We start from the raw sequence: 16,583 nt of genomic DNA on the forward strand, positions 1-16,583 counted from the left end.
TTATTTTAAAGTAAAATTGACATATAGTAAGTGTTTGATTATTCAACATGCTGTTGAGTTTTGACCAATAATAAATCCTCAGCAAGATGTAGAGTATTTCCACCAACCCAGAACTTTCCTCAAGTTCCAAACAATCCCCATTCAGAAAGGCCCCATGTCCCCCCAGGCCTCGGATGGGGCAAGACTCTTGAGACTCTTGGGGTTTCGCTTCCTCAGAGGGGCTCAGGATTCTATTAGCCCCTGCAGGACCGACATGGACACAAACAGGGCAAACAGGGGCTCCTTGGCTTCCAGATCCCAGATGGACCTGGGGTTATTTGGCTCCATCCTCAGCCCACACTCCTGCAGCAGCCCATAGGTGATGGCCACACCCTCACCCTGCAGTGGGGCGAGGAGATGGGGTTTGATGGTGAAGGGAATGCACCAGGGGTACTTGAAGTTGGGCTCCAGGATGCTCCGTACCTAGAAGAAACAATTCCAGATGTCAAAGGTCAATCTTTGATCTTGGTAAGGGACCCCAAAGAATGAGGGTCATGAGGATATGGAAGAAGCAAAGTCATGGCATCGAGGGGACCAGGAGCCCACCCTGGAGGTGTCTGTGAGCACAGGGCCTTGGACATGTTATTAGAAACCATTAAGTGCTGGTTCCTCAGCTGCTAAATGGTGGGTCTAGCATTCACCTTGCAGAACAGTGGTGTTTGGAATTATAGACGTGGGTGCACATGTTGATGTGTGCATGTGTAGGTAGCGTGTTCATACTCCCATGCCCGCATGCATACACATGTGGAGGGAGAAAGAGTAATTTGCAGACGGGTGCTGTGTGCACAGAGCGGGGTATTCATCAGACCCCCCGAGTTCCCAAACCCTCTATCCCAGTGTGGCTGATTTAGAACTGTGGGCATCTCTGCAGGGTTTCCATGGAAACTGAGACCCTCTAGTTTCCCCCAAGGGACTCACACCCACTCTGACAGCTCTCCAGAGGACATAGGATTTCCCAGGGGCCACACTGGGATGGGGTCTCCCCTCCCAGCAGAAACTGCATCATCTCTCTTTCCTCAGAGTCACTCTTCTCTCTGCCTTCCTCCCCCTGCCCCCGTGGATGCTGGCCCTGGAATGTCTCACCAGCTCCCGCTGATGGGGCAGGATCCTCTTCTCAATGGACTGGGCCAGCAGAACGTGCTGGGTGTCACTCAGCTCTGAGGACAGGGGGGTATTTGGGGAAAATAGTGAGGAGGAGTAGATTTTTCCTTTCTCCCAACCCCTCCCCGGGAACTAGGAGATGCCATGAGATGAGACATCCAGGTGGAAGAATAAAACCCATTAGAGTCAGATCAAGGTCCCTGCCCTGGATGTCTTCCTTCTCTCTTGGCATGTTCTCTGAGACGCTACAGCACATGGCCAGAGGGTGGGATTCTGAGGCTGCAGGCCAGACCCACCCTCCCCAATAGGAGGTGGGTGAACGCTGGCTGGTCTGTCTATGCCTCTGGCTCTGTGTCCCATGACAATTTTATCTCAGCTTCCTGACCCTGGAGAAAGGTCTAGTGTGAGAATGAGAAATGATAATATTCAAGGGCTTTTCACCAGGTAAGTCCTTTCAAGGACTCATGCATTTGAGTCTCCCACATTTCCCCCAAATCATTCTTACCGAGTATGGCTTCCAGCAGGTAACTGATGAAGTGCTTTGGGTTAACCCATGAAACTTCTGAGTCTTTTCGAAGTTCATTTAGGATGGCACCACCAGGGCCATCCAAGTAACCCAAGGGCTCCTCTTCAAGCTGGAGGATACGGGTATTATTGCTGATGCTATGATGATGACGATGGTATTATCATGTCATTTGGTCTCCCTATTTTGTGTCTATAAGTGATTATCCAAGGGGCGGAGACGGGCTCACTACAGCTCCCTGGTGCTTGGGTGCACCCCCTGCCCTGGTGTTGGTGCAGGGTAACAAGTGCCCAGTATAAACGTCCTTCAGTGTCCCCTGTGGCTAGTCCCCCCTCCCCCCTATATGTCCTCACAGCCACGTTCCCTCTCATCCGGTTTGATCAGTCTCACCATGTTCCCGAGCTCCTGCAGGGCTTCATGATCCCCGAACATGGCCTGGATATTATTCAACACGGTGTCCCGAAGGCTTCTCGAAAGCCCGTCCACATCTTCCACTTTCTGGGAAACCTCTTTTTGTAGAGACTTGAAATCTGCCCGCAGGCAATAGTGTCAACCAGGGAATGGAAGCAATTCTTACATTAGAACATTCCTGGGATAGTAAGGCATTTCCCATCGATAATAAAAAAAACTCCATGAATGGCATTTTTGAGGGACAGAGCTGTCAAAACAGGGGAGCAGGATAGATAATCCCAGCTAACGTGGGTGTGGGGGTAGGTGCTGGGAGCAGGACGGAGATTCTTAAAGGGGTCTTGGGAGGTGGCAGAAAATATGCCGGGGCTTATTCTGCGACATATCTGGGGTGATCGGCCTTGAGCTCTGAAGGCAAGGGCCTGAGAAACTCTGGACCCCACGTCTGAAATGAGGCCTCTGCACAATCACATGAGGTCACGTGTGTAACGTGTGAGCCACAGTGCCTGGCACACTTGAGCTACTCTTCTCATCACAAAATAGTGTCTGTGTCTTCAGGGTGTATAAATAATTAACCCAGGGGGCTGCAGGGGCCCTCAAGTTCTGCTGAGGTGAGAGGTCACGTGAGAGGAAACTCCAAAGAGGTGGCATTTCTGTTTGCTGGGTTCATGGCTGTATGCCCAAGAGCCCCAAGTGTTCAGAATGGTGCCTGCTTTCCAGCAAATGTTCATTACATGACAATAGAGCTCAGTGTCCGAGTGGCAGGGAAGCTCCGGGGTGTCAGCCTGTCAGTTTCCACCCAGAAGCCCAGGTTCCCTCTTGCTAAACACTCACCTTGCCCAAAGGGTTCCTCTATGCTTCCTGGAGAGAGAATCACAAGCCATCATGTCTTTCCTCATCCTCAAATTTGCTCTTGAGACACTGTGGAGGGTCCGTGCTCCCTCCTACCACGCCTCCCTCCCGCAGCACCTCTTCCTGCCCCATCAGACCCACCCCTCCATGCCCTCTGCCGTCACCACCCTTCCCAGCCTCCAGAAACCAGGGCCAGGCCCCAAGGAAGTGGTGTCAAAGACAGAGGCATCTTCCCACTCCCAGTCTCTTCAAAGGCACACTCACCTATTGGAGGGATGGAATCTTCTCCAGATTCTAGAAGAAAAATTAAATCCCCCACCCAAGAGTTAGTTTCTGAAGACACATGGTTTCTCTGCCCTTTTGCCCCTTCTTCTCCTTCTGTTCCCACCCCAGGGGGATTTCCCAGTGCTTTGGGGTTGGGTGGGGGCATCAGGGCAAGCATGGTGGGGGGTGTGCTGTGGTGGAGAGATCAGACCCTGCTTTGCAGGCTCAAAAAGCATCAACTCACCAAACATTACCCGCGACTGACCAATCTCTGGAAAGATAAACACAAGCGCACTCACCAAGAGTTAGTCTCCTCTGCCCCTCCACCATGCACACACATGCTCGTGCACGCACACGTGTGTGCGCGTGTGCACACACATACACACACACCCCTATGGCAGTATCATGGGAGAAAGGTTTATTTCTCTGTGGTCCCAAGATCATGTAGCTGGTAAAAAGCAGGGGAGTTAGGAGGGAGGTTTTCTCATGGAAGGGAGCTGAGTTCTTAGCAGGATCCAAACAGGGCCAGCATTCAGTGGGGCCTGAGGTCTAGGCAGAGAACCTGCCCAGATCAGGAACTCACCATCTTCAAAGGTTTTCTTCTTTTTATCATCTTCAAAGAGAAGAATGTCTGGATAGGAAGAAGCCAGGTCAGGAGAGCCAGGTCACCCTGCTGGAGGCTTCCCCACCCCCACCTCCACCCACAGCCCAGCCCTGCTCCTGCAGGCAGCATGGCAGCTCTTCTCAGGGGGCACCTGGGGGCCCCTGATCAGAGACACTGGGGTGCTTGTGACAACTCAGAGCCCCTGACCTCTCTCTGGACCTTCTGGGTCTGATGCTGAGATCTGCACCCACGGGTGCCACTCGCTCCACCAGAGACCTGCCTGTGGGAGAGAGGCCTGCAGGGCTGTCCCCTCTGCCGGGTCTCTCTGACCTGTCTCCTCCCTCCTGTCCTCTCTGGACCCTGCCAGCTTCCCGGGTGGCTTCATATTTCCAGTGAGAAATGTGCTAAAATCAATCGTAAACTTTTGTAACAACAGGATTGTTTGACAGGGGAAGAGAACCCATGAAGGAAACAGAATTGAAACAGTCCTACAGATGAAGTGCTCACAGGCCCTAGTGTCCTGTTATCCAGGAGACGCGAGTTCCAGTGAGTGCACTAGTGACTGGGGGGTGTGAACTCACTGGGGTGAACTGCAGCGGGTGGAGGCAGGGAGGCCGGGAGGGGAGGACACAGAGTGTGGAGATTCTTTAAGGACTTGGCCCTGAGGGGAGAGGGTGGGCGTAGGGGTAATGGCAGGGCCCTTGGGTGAGGGGCTGTGGGAAGGCAGGGCCCTGAGCCAGAGGCCAGTCCTGGGGAGGCCACAGGTGGCTGGGGGTGGAGACCACTCTGTGCCAGTCCCTCTGCCAGACACTCCCTCTAACTCACTCAACACTGAAAAGGTTTCTCACTCTCGTTTGCAAATAAGGTGGGTGACAGAGGCTTTTGATTTTCTCTGCAGTTGCTCGGCGAGTCTATGGCAAAGTCTTGATCTGCTCTGCACATGCCTTTCCTTTCAGGTTTGTTCTGAGCATTAACTACTTCGTGCAAGTTCAGTGTCCTCTGCGCGGGCCCAGGTCAAGCTCCCTCCCCTGCACCCCTAGGAGCCAGTGGCTTAAACAACGAGAAAGCTCCACCGCCCCCTCGTGGCCACGACATGACTGGCAGGTGCTGCTCTGAGGCTTTCAGTCTCGCTGTATTCAGATCACACTTGCCAGCACTAGGAAACAGACGTGTCTTTCCCTCCAGCTCTAAATACATCGCGTGCTCAGCAGCACTGTCTCCTGGTCCTCTCCGCCGGAGTCCTTGGCCACTCTGAAGAGTGAATTAGGTTTCCTTGTTCCTGCTGTCATTACAGGGCAGTTTGGGGCAAGGCTGGAGTTCCCCACAGCAAAGTCCACCGACCTCTGAGACTGGAGAATTGAACTGTTCACTGTCTATTGCCACTTGCAGGAGGTCAGCAGTGCCAGGACAGTGCCTTGACCAGATGTTGCAAAGAGGATGCTATAGCGGGCAGGATGCCAGTGAGAAGTAGAGGAGAGGAGGTAAGGACAGGAGGGGAGAGAGAGGGTCTGATTTGTGTGTGTGTGTGGTGTGTGTGTGTGTGTGTTTGTGTTGAAGTGAGGTGAGGGCATCCCCTCATCTCTAAGGAGCTAGTCCCCATGTGTATCAGGCTGAGCTCTACATGCAACTCAACATCTGGGAAGGGAGAGGCCCAGCACTCCGAGCTGCCGCATTCCCAGGGCCAGTGTTTCCCCCAGTAGGTAGTTGCTGTTTGATGCAAACGGTTTGCCCGGTTTGTCCGAGTGGATCTGGGCAGGGAGCGTGAGTGCGGGAGACTGTGCCTTCCGCAGCTGAGTGGGGAGAGGTGCAGAGGACATCTGCCCTGTGTTGGGAGGGCCGCACCTCCTTCCTGTTGCTTGTGATTGTGCTAATGTCTTAAGGGCTTGAACCTGGGGCTGTGACTCACCTGGGGAGGGCTCTGCCCCCACCCACCGGCCTGCAGGTGAGCTGTGGGGAGTGGCTGGAACTAGAGGGGAGAGAGAGGGTGGGCTAGCACCACGCTCTGCCCGGCGCTGAGGACACCTCCGTGCGGTCACCCTTCTGTCTGTGTAAGAGACTGTCTATCTCTGTGTTGCAAATTTCCCTTGGGCCTTTCTTGGAGGGGACTGTGGGTGGTGGGATGGGTGTGCCCCCTGGCAGCTGAGAAATGTGTTTCTCTTTTTCCATTAACAGGCAGAGCCGCGGAGGACTGCGCGGATGGGCTTTCCTTCTCATGCTGCTTACAAGACAAGCAGACCCCTCGCCCCATCTGCCTTTCTCAGCCTCTGCTTACCCCAGCCTTTGTCCCTGAAAATCAGCTTTTTCTTCTTGTAGGCCACCACCATGCCCTTCTGCACACTTATTTTCTTCTTTCTCATTAAGCCATACTCTCCCTGCACGCTGCCCTGGGGAGAGAAGCAAGGAGCATGGTCATGTAGTCACATGATTAAAAAAGCCAGATAGATCTGAGAAGCTCATGAGCCAACAATTCAATAGTTTTTTGCCCTCCCCAGTCCTGCTCCTGATTTCCAGTTTTCCTTGTTTCACCCCATACATACCTTTATATTCCTAATTTTAAGTTTATAGTACAATAACTTTTTTTTTAAGAGGCATGTATTTTTATTTATTTATGATTTATTTGTTTGTTTGTTTGTTTTGTTTATACAAGCACTGGGTACAGTCAGAAGCGCGGGAGGGTGAGAGAATTCTCCAGAGCCAGAGCGGGGAGCAGAGCAGGCAGAAGGACCAAAGGACACTGCTGAGGGGAGCAGCGGGCGGCAGGAGAGGTCTGTGTGCCATGCGGGACCCTTCTCCGGTGGCCGGGGAGCAGCCGGGGATCCAACCGGTGCTGCAGAGGCTGTGGGGCAGCTTCGCAACCCAGCGCTCAACCGCTGCGCCACCAGGGGAAGCCCTACAATAACTTTTTTATATTGAACTATTTGTAGTTGATTTCTCCTTTTGATGATGAGGATTTTCTTTTCCAACTCTCCTCCACCCCTTCCTACGTCTCCTGTCTTAAAATGGTCATATCCAGTGTCTAAGCTAAAACTCACTGCTCGGTATTGGGGGCACTGCTTCCATGCTTTGTTGATAATTAACTTGGCAAAGAACTTAGAGTATAATCCTTGCGCTGTAAATTGTTTTCCTTTTTTTTTTTAAGATTTATTTATTTTTACACAGGAGCTGGGGTACAGGCCAGAGGTGCGGGAGGATGAGAGGAGTCACCAGAGACAGAGCGGGGAGCAGAACAGGCAGATGACCGAAATACACTGGGGAGGGGAACAGGGGGCAAGACAGCAGAGGTCTGCCACGCCATGTGGGAATCTCCCTAGCCAGCCAGGAATTGAACCCGCTGCAGAGGCTGAGGACAGATTCGCAGCACTGTGCTCAACCCTCCGCGCCACCAGGGGAGGCCCTGTTTTCCTTTTTATAAATATTTATGATTTCTTTCTGAGGCTACTGCCCTAGAATTTCATGCTTATGCTCTTGTTAGAGGAAAAGTAATGAGCAAAGTCTGAGGCAGAGAATGATGTCCTGAACTAACTCCACCCCCTGATGCCTTTACAGATGCCACCCCCATCTCTGCGGTGAGGAGGAGCCCAGGACTACAAATCCCAGCATGCCGTTAACTGGACTTCCTGAATGGGGGCAGGTAGGAGGCAGAATGGTGGATATATGAACTGAGGTGCGTGAAGGAGAGAGGAAAGACCATTAGGGCAGAGACACATGGGAAGGGAAACACAGCTAAGAGACATGTGGAGAGGCTCTCCTGGTCCTTGGAGGGGACAGTGGCATCCATTATCTTGACTTCATGGTGGAGTATATGGTACATTTAGAATTTTGGGTCTCTCCTTCTGTCCCAGCTCTCTGGAATCTCCTAACTCTCTCCTGTGGTTCTGCACCAAGAGATGCCTTAGATTTGTGGCAAACTTCAGGCCTCACTTTCCCTGCTTTGGACTGAACCTGTTTGTCTGGGCATTTGCTCATGAGAGGACAGTAATTTTGGATTTTCATTAGGAATATCCTGTCTTCTTCTCTCTCTCTTTCTCTCGTTGCACAGAAAATAAAAATCTTTCACATTCAGGGTATGCTTTCTTGGCCTTTGTGCTTGCAGTTGGCCAGACCATTTTTAGAATGTGCATCCCTAGTAGTTTGGGGTATCCATTTTTTGCATGGTTACATTCCTTGTTTGTTATGGGTCTATAGTTTCTTACTAAACTATTCCTTCAATTGGTTCTTCCATTCTGGAAACATACCAGGAAATTTCTTAGAATTTTTCTCGATTATTTCTTTAATATATTTCTCCATAGCATTGCTTCTCTGTTTTCTTTTCTGGAGCTCCTATTATTCAGAAGTTTTAATATTTTTATATTCTCCTTTCTTTTGCTCACTCTATTTTGGAAATTTCCAGGATTTTATTTTCTGACTTTTCTTATTGTAACAACTAAAAAAAATTTAGTTTCCTGTCTGACATGTAAGGAATTTGGAAGTTGTTGTTCCATCATAAGAATAAGTAAAAAGGTGAAGAAACTGAAAAATCAAGTCTCCTTAGATCTATCAGAAAAGTGATGCCATTGCCTTGAAAATTGAAGGGAGGAAAAGGCAGGAACGTCACAATTTGTCAGAGCAAAATCCTACACAGGAGCAAGTGCCAGGGCAGGAAACCTTGAGGTGAAATTGATGAATTGTTGGAGGCTCAGTGTGGACCAGTGTGACCATTTTTCTCTCCAGAGAAAACCCTATCAAAGGGATGGCATTTTTGTGTGTTTTATCCTGAGGAGCTCTACCAGGTGCTCACAGTGAATACCAGAGAAAAGTCCCTTCATGCTTTAGGCAGTGGAAGGGAAAAGTAACCATTCTGAAATGTCCCCGAGCATTCTGTTGTCTTTATCATGGTCTGTCATATGACTCAGTAATTCCACATCTAGGTATCGACCAAAGAATACAAGAACATTAATTTGAAAGGAAACCTGCACTTCCATGTTTATTGCAGCACTGTTTACAATAGCCACCCTATGGGAAACAACCTTAGTGCCTCAAACAGATAAGTGGCTCAAGAAGATGTGGCGTTTATGCACAGTGAAACACTGCCAAGCAGTCAACACAGATAAACCCATGCCAGTTGTGGCAACATGGATAGAAATGGAAGGGACTGTGCTAAGTGAAATGTCAGAAGGAAAAAAAGACAAATACTGGATGGTGCCACTTATGTGAGGAATATAGAGAGACCAAACAAAGGGTCAGATAAAGGCAAGTTTTAAAAACAACCTTTGAAAGCTGACTATAGAAAAGAGGCCCCAGGGGTGAGGGGGAGGGGAAAGAACAGAGTGGGGAGGCAGCACAGTGGACTCTGGTGGTGGACAGTGGGTGCTTGGGTGGCAGGTGCCCTAAGATAACTTCAACTGAAGGTGGGGGCGGGTGTACTTCCCAAATAGCATCAACCACGTAAACCAATATTATATCAATAAAAAATATTATACTGTATAAGTGTTATATAATACATCACACACGCAAAAATGTATATTCATAGCACATACTTGATGCCAAATACATATTTGATAAATTATTTGCTTAATTTAAAATATTTTTTTTAAGATTTATTTATTTATTTATTTATTTATTTAAGCAGTGGGTACAGTCAGAAGCGCGGGAGGGTGAGAGAATTCACCAGAGCCAGAGCGGGGAGCAGAGCAGGCAGAAGGACCGAAGGACACTGCTGAGGGGAGCAGCGGGCGGCAGGAGAGGTCTGCGCGCCATGTGGGACCCTCCTCCGGTGGCCGGGGAGCAGCCGGGGATCGACCCAGCGCTGCAGAGGCCACGGGCAGCTTCCCAACCCAGCGCTCAACCGCTGCGCCACCGGGGAGGCCCAATTTAAAATATTACTGTTGGTTATTGTATCTTGTATAAATCACATGTGCTTGAAGATATTTAAATCTCACTCCATTAAACATCTCTGTTTAGGATATCACAGCATTTAGGGCACATTAGCCACCAGTGCTTGGTCCCAGTGATAGGACCATCATGAGGTTGGACTTGTCAGCCTCACCCTTGGAATCTTTAAACTCTTACTCCAAAGCAAAATGTCATCATACCACATAATTAAATCTATTTCCTATTGTTACCAATGTTGAAGAGCAGCTTTGTAAACAAGGGTGTTTAAATACAGTCTCAGGTGAGCAATGACCCCATCCCCTTCCTGACCCCTTGGGACCAGATCCTGGTTAGGACCCGGCCCCTAGAAGGGAGGCTGGGTTGCTTGGGTGGCTGTGCTGTTGGTGTCCCCACCAGCATACCTTGACTGAAGCATTGCAGAAAATGGACATGTCTCCCGAAACACTGTCCCAGCTTCCCGCGATCAGCTCAGAACTGTCGCACAGCTCCACGGTATCTGTCACCACATATAGGTCCACACCTGAGTCCCGGCACTGCTCCAGAGAGGACAGCTTTTTATCCTGCAGTTTCCTATGAATGTAAGAGAAGGGTCAGAGTGGGAAAGGGATTCCTTTTCTGGCCTTTCTGAGTTGTTTTCTCTTCAAGACCTGGAAGGAATGCAAGCCTTTGACTTTGACTGGTGACCCTTCGATGGATAGGAAGATACTGACTTAGGAGGTTGTTATCCAGGACAATGGAACATTTTCGCTATGCACAGGAGAGGGGACCCCCATCTGGAGTCAGTGCAGCTTGAGGTATACATACCGTATAGTTAAAGGCATCTGCAATTTCTAAAATGATATCCTTTTATTTTTATTTATTTATTTTTTAAAAAGATTTATTTATTTATACATGCACTGGGTACAGTCAGAAGCACGGGAGGGTGAGAGAATTCACCAGAGCCAGCGCGGGGAGCAGAGCAGGCAGAAGGACCGAAGTACACTGCTGAGGGGAGCAGTGGGTGGCAGGAGAGGTCTGTGCGCCATGTGGGACCCTCCTCCGGTAGCCGGGGAGCAGCCGGGGATCGAACCAGCACTGCAGAGGCTGCGGGCAGCTTCGCAACCCAGTGCTCAACCGCTTTACCACCGGGGAGGCCCTAAAATGATATCCTTTTAATAGGGCAATTTATAGGTCCCCACAGTAGAGCCTCTCATCAGAAGAGACTGACAGGAGACATGACCAGGTAGAACAGTTTAGAAGACCTGCTATCAAAGCTAGTACCCACACTGAGCCCCTCCAGAGAGACAGTCAGGATAAGACGTGGAGTAGATGGATAAAGTGTGAGCAAGCAGCGAGGATTCTGGATGATTCTTCATGACTAATATAGGTGGGTTTTATGAACTGATTGGTTTTAGTAGGTAGACCAGTAGGCTTAACATGAAGGTGCAGAAACTGGGGATGTGAGAATTTCAAAGCATTAAGGACAAATTTCCTCTCCATTTCAGTTCTGAAGCTCGACTCTGATTCTGCCCACTGGGGTTAGTGCCTGGATAACTGCCACAGGGAATACTCAGGATCCTTAATTTCCTTTCAGTAGAGGAGGTCACTAAGCACGAATGCTGGGTTCTCCCTTTACCCCTGCAGGGACATTTAAGCCCCTGGCTGTGTCTCTAGGTGCTGCATCATCTGACATCTCCTTTCCTCCAAGCCTCATCTTATTTCATTTTCATCCTGATTTGCTAAGTTGCCACCTCACTGGTTACCTGCGGATCCTTGAAACACCTGAAATACCACTCTGGGCTGCCTAAGGGGCTTTACACCGCTCATCTGGACCTGCTCCTCCCGCTCTCCTTGCTTTTTTTCTTTAGGTCTGTGCTTAACTGTTAGTTCCACAGAAAGACCAGGTCAGATTTCGCTCCACCCAGGCACTCACAATCCCCTCGTCCTATTTATTACTTCAGAGCACACCTCCCCACCTGTGACTACCTTTCCCCACCCCAGTTGTGACTTCAGGCTTACTTATTCCTCTAGTACTAGATAATAAAATGTATCTTGAAAGAGTGCAGCCTCTTTAAACTACTGAAAGAAATTTCTAGAACAAAAATTTTTTTCCTTCTTGTAACTACTGAAATCTAAATACTCTTTTATACCAAAAAGTCTTTGCAAATGTTAGGTCCACTAAGACTCTTACATGACACCAAGATTACAGAGATTGTACAGTGCCCTGTCAAAGTAACTTTTACTTTCTAAACAGTCCATGATTTTAACTAGTTGCTTAATTTAACATTTCTTTGCAATTGTAGAGATTTACTTAAAATTGACACATCCTTCTAAAAGGTGGGAAGTTATGAGTGATTTTGTTAGGTTTTAATGGATCACTGAGCACCTGTCTTTTCCCACATTCAAGAAACTAAATTAGGGCCTCCCCGGTGGTGCAGCGGTTGAGCGCTGGGTTGCGACGCTGCCCGCAGCCTCTGCGGCGCCGGTTCGATCCCCGGCTGCTCCCTGGCCACCGGAGGAGGGTCCCGCATGGCGCGCAGGCCTCTCCTGCTGCCCGCTGCTCCCCTCAGCAGTGTCCTTCATCAGTCTGCCTGCTCTGCTCCCTGCTCTGGCTCTGGTGAATCCTCTCACCCTCCTGCGCTTCTGACTGTACCCAGTGTTCGTATGAATAAATAAATAAATCTTTAAAAAAAAAAAAGAAAAAGAAACTAAATTAAATCCAGCAGCACTATTGCAAATTTTAAACAAAGAGTTTAATAAGCATTTATTGTACATCTAGTAGCTACAAGTTGAATGAACTAAGACCCAAGAAGAGCAGCATAATCTGAAATGTCATTTTCCTCATTCGGAGCCTGAGTATCAAGCCTGCCAGGTGCCAGTTTGTGCAAGAGCAGAGCACCTCGGGACTCTGCTGGCCCTTCCCCTCTCCCCCATGGCCTCACCTCATCAGAAGTTCTGTCAAGGACTTTAGTGGGGTGGTAATAATCTGAAATTTAAGGGAGGATGAGAGGACGTCCTTTGACTTCCATGATGCATTCATGTCTACTTGGGCAGCATCCACGCTCACACCAGCACCAACATGCCTCTGGTTACGCACGGTGTCTGTGACTTGGAATGGTCCATTCACGGTAGTCTCTGGGGAAGGAAGTTGTCCTTAGACTTAGCCAAGAATTCACTTAGAAACAACTTTTATAGCAAATGGAATAACTGTGTTCTGTTTCCCCCCAGTCTTCCTGCTGCAATCTCTCTGTCAAGAAGCTAACTGTTTAATTAATGTGTAAGTGTAAACTAGTGCTATGCACAAATGCTTGATCCACCAGGGGTTGGATGACAGAGAGAATGTCCTTAAATGAGTAATAGGGATGCAGTGTTGGCTCTGGTTCAGGGGGTCCACCCCTGCACCTTTCCAGTCAGGATTTCCTCTCAGCAGATGTGGCATCAGCCACAGGAGGCAACACCTTGAGGTGGATGTGTTTGGGACTTGGAGTTACATACCCATGTATGTAACCAGAACAAACTATTGTATAAGCTTCAATTTGCTGTCTGGTAGATGGGAATAACATTCAAACCTCAAAAGACTTCTGTAGGTATTACCTGAACTAACCTGTGTCTGGGTTCAGATAACCAGTAAATTCCCAAAGAATTGTAGCTCCTGCAATTCTCATGTTCAGGCTGATCTCGAGATCCACCTGTGTGGGGGTGTCTACCTTGCCTGATCACCACCATCTGAGTTCTCATGTTCTTTTCTTCTGACTCTTGGATGACAGTACCTGGTTCTGAAGAACTTTTTTCCAGAATGTCCATGATGGAGATTTCAACTGGAACATCGGGCAGTGGCCGAAATCGTGGGAAAATTTTTTTCTTGCTCTTTAATATAGTAAAATGATGGATTTTGGTGGCATCCATGAGGCATGTGACAGGCAGAAGCTCTTTGTCTCCAATCTCTTTGGTCACTAGTTTGCAAGCTTTCTGGAATGCGGACGGCATATTGCTAGGAGCAAATAGCAGGAAAATACAAATTTCAGTCAGGAGTGGGAAGGACAGTGAGTAGTTTCTCACATATCTTGGATATTTCTCCCCAAGCAGATGATATATTGCAGAGATTATTGAGTTTTAACTTAGAATAGTTTAAAAGTTAATAAGCAAAGACAATAGAAAACACAGATTAAAATAATCAAGTGAATAAAAATATACAACCTATACTATGTATGAATATGCTACATATAAACGGACTCTTTCCCACTTAAGAGTCAGAGGTTATCAGCTTAAGCAAGCCTAGAAAATATGCTTTTGACCAAAAGACACATTTACAATGTGATTAGAAAGATGAAATCAAAAGAATAGAAAAAAATACCAAACCAGGCAACCACCAAAAGAAAGGATTTAGTGTATTTGCTCAACATTTCTAATAGGTTTTCTTGGATTCCTTAGGGTTTTGTATGTATACAATTCTGTTATCTGCAAACGGTGAGTTTTACTTCTTTCCCTATTTGAATGCCTTTTATTTCTTTTTCTTATCTAATTGCTCTGACTAGTCCTTCTGGAAGGGGGCGGCAGTGTGTGAATGTCAATGTGGTAGGAGGCTATTTACACAGTGTTTCAGGTGTGAGATTGTGTCACACCATGAGGGTGTCATGTTCTCAGCTGGGTTTTTGTCTCACGCCTGCAGAGATTTTGGACCCAGACCATGAAGAGTGAGTTTGGGAAGTTTATTAAGCAATAGGAAATCCTCCTGCAACAGGGGGTGTGCCTGAATAGGTTGTCCCTCCAGTGCTCGTGTGTAGGGTTTATATGCTGGGGTTTTAAGGAAGTCAGCTGCTGGGGAATTGTCCTTGCTGGCTTGCTATCTCTGTACAGTTGTGATTGCAAACCATGCTCTGCCCCTACTTGGCATCTGTGCCTTGCAGGTATTTTCACTTGCATAGGGGACACTGCCCTGTCTGCCTACCCCAAATCTGTCTCAATTGTAGCAGTTTACAGTAAAAAGGTGAGGAGATGCCATAAAATCAAGAGTCAGTAGTGATGCATCTCTTAGCCTGACATGATTGCACATTGCTCTCCAGACTTTTCCTTTATTAAGGGACACTTTGGGTCAGATTAGAAAACAAAATCTATTAATTCCACAAACCCATCCCAAACATTGCTGTCTTTGATCACAGTATGTTCTTGTTTTCCTTCTGTCCCTCATTAGAACTTACCAGATGTATATTCCAGCTGGGTAGGATCCTTTCCAACCTTCAGAATTCCCGATGACAAGCAGAGTTTGTCAGGAAAAAAACCAGAAAACAGATAACGTGGCTCAACTCACTGTGTGGTCTTTCCACAGTGGGCGCCTGATGCAATTTCCAAGGCTGTGTTCTGGAAAAACAAGCAGATGAGGAACAGTCTCCTCCTCTGGGAGACCGGGTCTGGAACTGTGTTCTGGATCACAGCACTTCGCTCTCAATCCCTTCCCAACCCAAAGCAATAAAGTTAGATAGTCCTTGCTCATATAACTGCCACACTGTTGGGAGGAGGGTGGATAAGATCTTCAGAAAGCTGTGACCTATTATAATTTTTTTTAGGTGCAACTTTGACATGTAACACTATTGGTTTCAAGTGTACAGTCTAATGATTTGATACTTGTGATACGCTCATCCCAATAAGTCTTTACCATCCTTTACTCACACATTTACAGCTTTCTACACATTTGCAAATCATATATCTGATGAAGTGTCAATATCTAAATAATGAAAATTCTTACCACTCAGTAACAGCAAAATCTTCCAATTCTTGACATTTCTCTAAGAACCACTAAACATGTTTTGATTCATGGATTTGCAGTCTCTGTGGTTGGAACGACTTTGTGTTCATATTCTGTCTGAAGTGTGCTGAACATAAAATGTTAGTTTGGAACAGCAAAAGGTAGGAAGACTTCAGGAGTGGGAACAGGGACAGGCCTGGGGAGCCTCTGAGGGCGCAGGTGTGGACTGAGCTCTATACACCAGGAATTAACCATTTTATCACCTTTGCTGTGTCAATTACCATTATATATCATGTAATCCAACCTTGCCACAGTCTTTAAGATAAAGAAAAGGGATATATACAAAAAGGAAAAAAAAAATTGCCCAAATCGAATGACCATCCTAATTATTTCCTGCGCCCTTGCAGGATGGCTTGAAATACCTGTAGGAGGAAAATGGCCAGACTAGATGGCCAAAATTGTAAACTCTCTCTGATGACCCAAGAGGACACTCACATTGGCATTTCCTAAGTGAATGATAATTCACATTTTCATTTCACTCGGTGCTTCCTGTAGGTCTCCTTGGAGTGACAGTCAGCAGATACTTGTTTTTGATATTACTAACTACCTCCAAGGAGCCCAGAGCATGATTGTTAGAGATGGAACACAGCAGTTATACAAGTTCCTGAAAATGTAGCTGGAAAGAAATTTATTACCTGCAAGTTGAAGATTAATCACAAGGAGAGATTGCAGAGAGCAGAGAACAAAGGTTGTTAATGATTTTGATTCATTTAGTTCTAATATTTAGTTCAGGGGAGTTTTTGTTACAAAATGGACATGCTCCAGTTACAACCTGACCTCAGATCTCCTGGGGCCAAGGTCCCATCATCTAGTCAGCACAGCCATGGACAAGGAGCTGCAGGGAGATGGTCTCAGAAGCATTTGCTTAAGCACAAAGGCACCTGATGGATGAAGTGAGAGAATCCATATATAAATTCCAATAATTCAGAAAATCACTGGAGATGGGTTGAAGTGGAGATCAACTGTCCAATATTTTTGGAGCCCAGGTTAACCCTTCACTCTTTCCAAAGGCCATGACCTCTGGCTTAGAAAACATAATATTCAAAGCAGAACTTACACAGGAAGAGAAAAAGGTCTCAGTTAAAGTGATAAGGAAGTAAAAAAGGCAAACCCACCCACCCCACTGTCTGTTCAAATGG

The 16,583-nt window shown here is 47.5% G+C and overlaps 1 protein-coding gene and 1 long non-coding RNA gene across 3 annotated transcripts in view; one reads left to right on the forward strand and one right to left on the reverse strand.

Annotated features, from left to right (window-relative positions):
• Positions 1-222: 222 nt before the first annotated feature.
• On the reverse strand, positions 223-4,176 carry LOC119248220 (gasdermin-C-like). The gene is made up of 7 exons (XM_054692796.1): positions 4,122-4,176; positions 3,771-3,818; positions 2,906-2,932; positions 2,054-2,193; positions 1,646-1,775; positions 1,123-1,196; positions 223-462 (listed from the first exon to the last, which is right to left on the reverse strand). The coding sequence occupies exons 1-7, from the start codon at positions 4,174-4,176 to the stop codon at positions 223-225; spliced, it is 714 nt and encodes a 237-aa protein (XP_054548771.1).
• A 774-nt stretch (positions 4,177-4,950) lies between these two features.
• The window catches only part of LOC129145262 (uncharacterized), a 47,403-nt gene continuing 35,770 nt past the window's right edge, over positions 4,951-16,583 (forward strand). For both annotated transcript variants that reach the window (XR_008550528.1, XR_008550527.1), the window contains exons 1-2: positions 4,951-5,272; positions 7,338-7,422. This is a non-coding gene — a long non-coding RNA (uncharacterized LOC129145262). The remainder of the gene's footprint in view (positions 5,273-7,337; positions 7,423-16,583) is intronic.

This window comes from Talpa occidentalis, unplaced genomic scaffold (assembly GCF_014898055.3).
Source record: "Talpa occidentalis isolate TD23 unplaced genomic scaffold, MPIMG_talOcc4v2.1, whole genome shotgun sequence".
Classification (NCBI taxonomy): Eukaryota; Metazoa; Chordata; class Mammalia; order Eulipotyphla; family Talpidae; genus Talpa; species Talpa occidentalis.

Coding starts and splice junctions, on each gene's coding strand:
- LOC119248220 (XM_054692796.1), bottom strand. CDS start 4,176: ATGAAGCCACCCGGGAAGCTGGCAGGGTCCAGAGAGGACAGGAGGGAG. Junction 3,819..4,121: donor GGACAGGAGGGAGGAGACAG/GTCAGAGAGACC, acceptor CTTCCTATCCAG/ACATTCTTCTCTTTGAAGAT. Junction 2,194..2,905: donor AGAGGAACCCTTTGGGCAAG/GTGAGTGTTTAG, acceptor GCCTGCGGGCAG/ATTTCAAGTCTCTACAAAAA.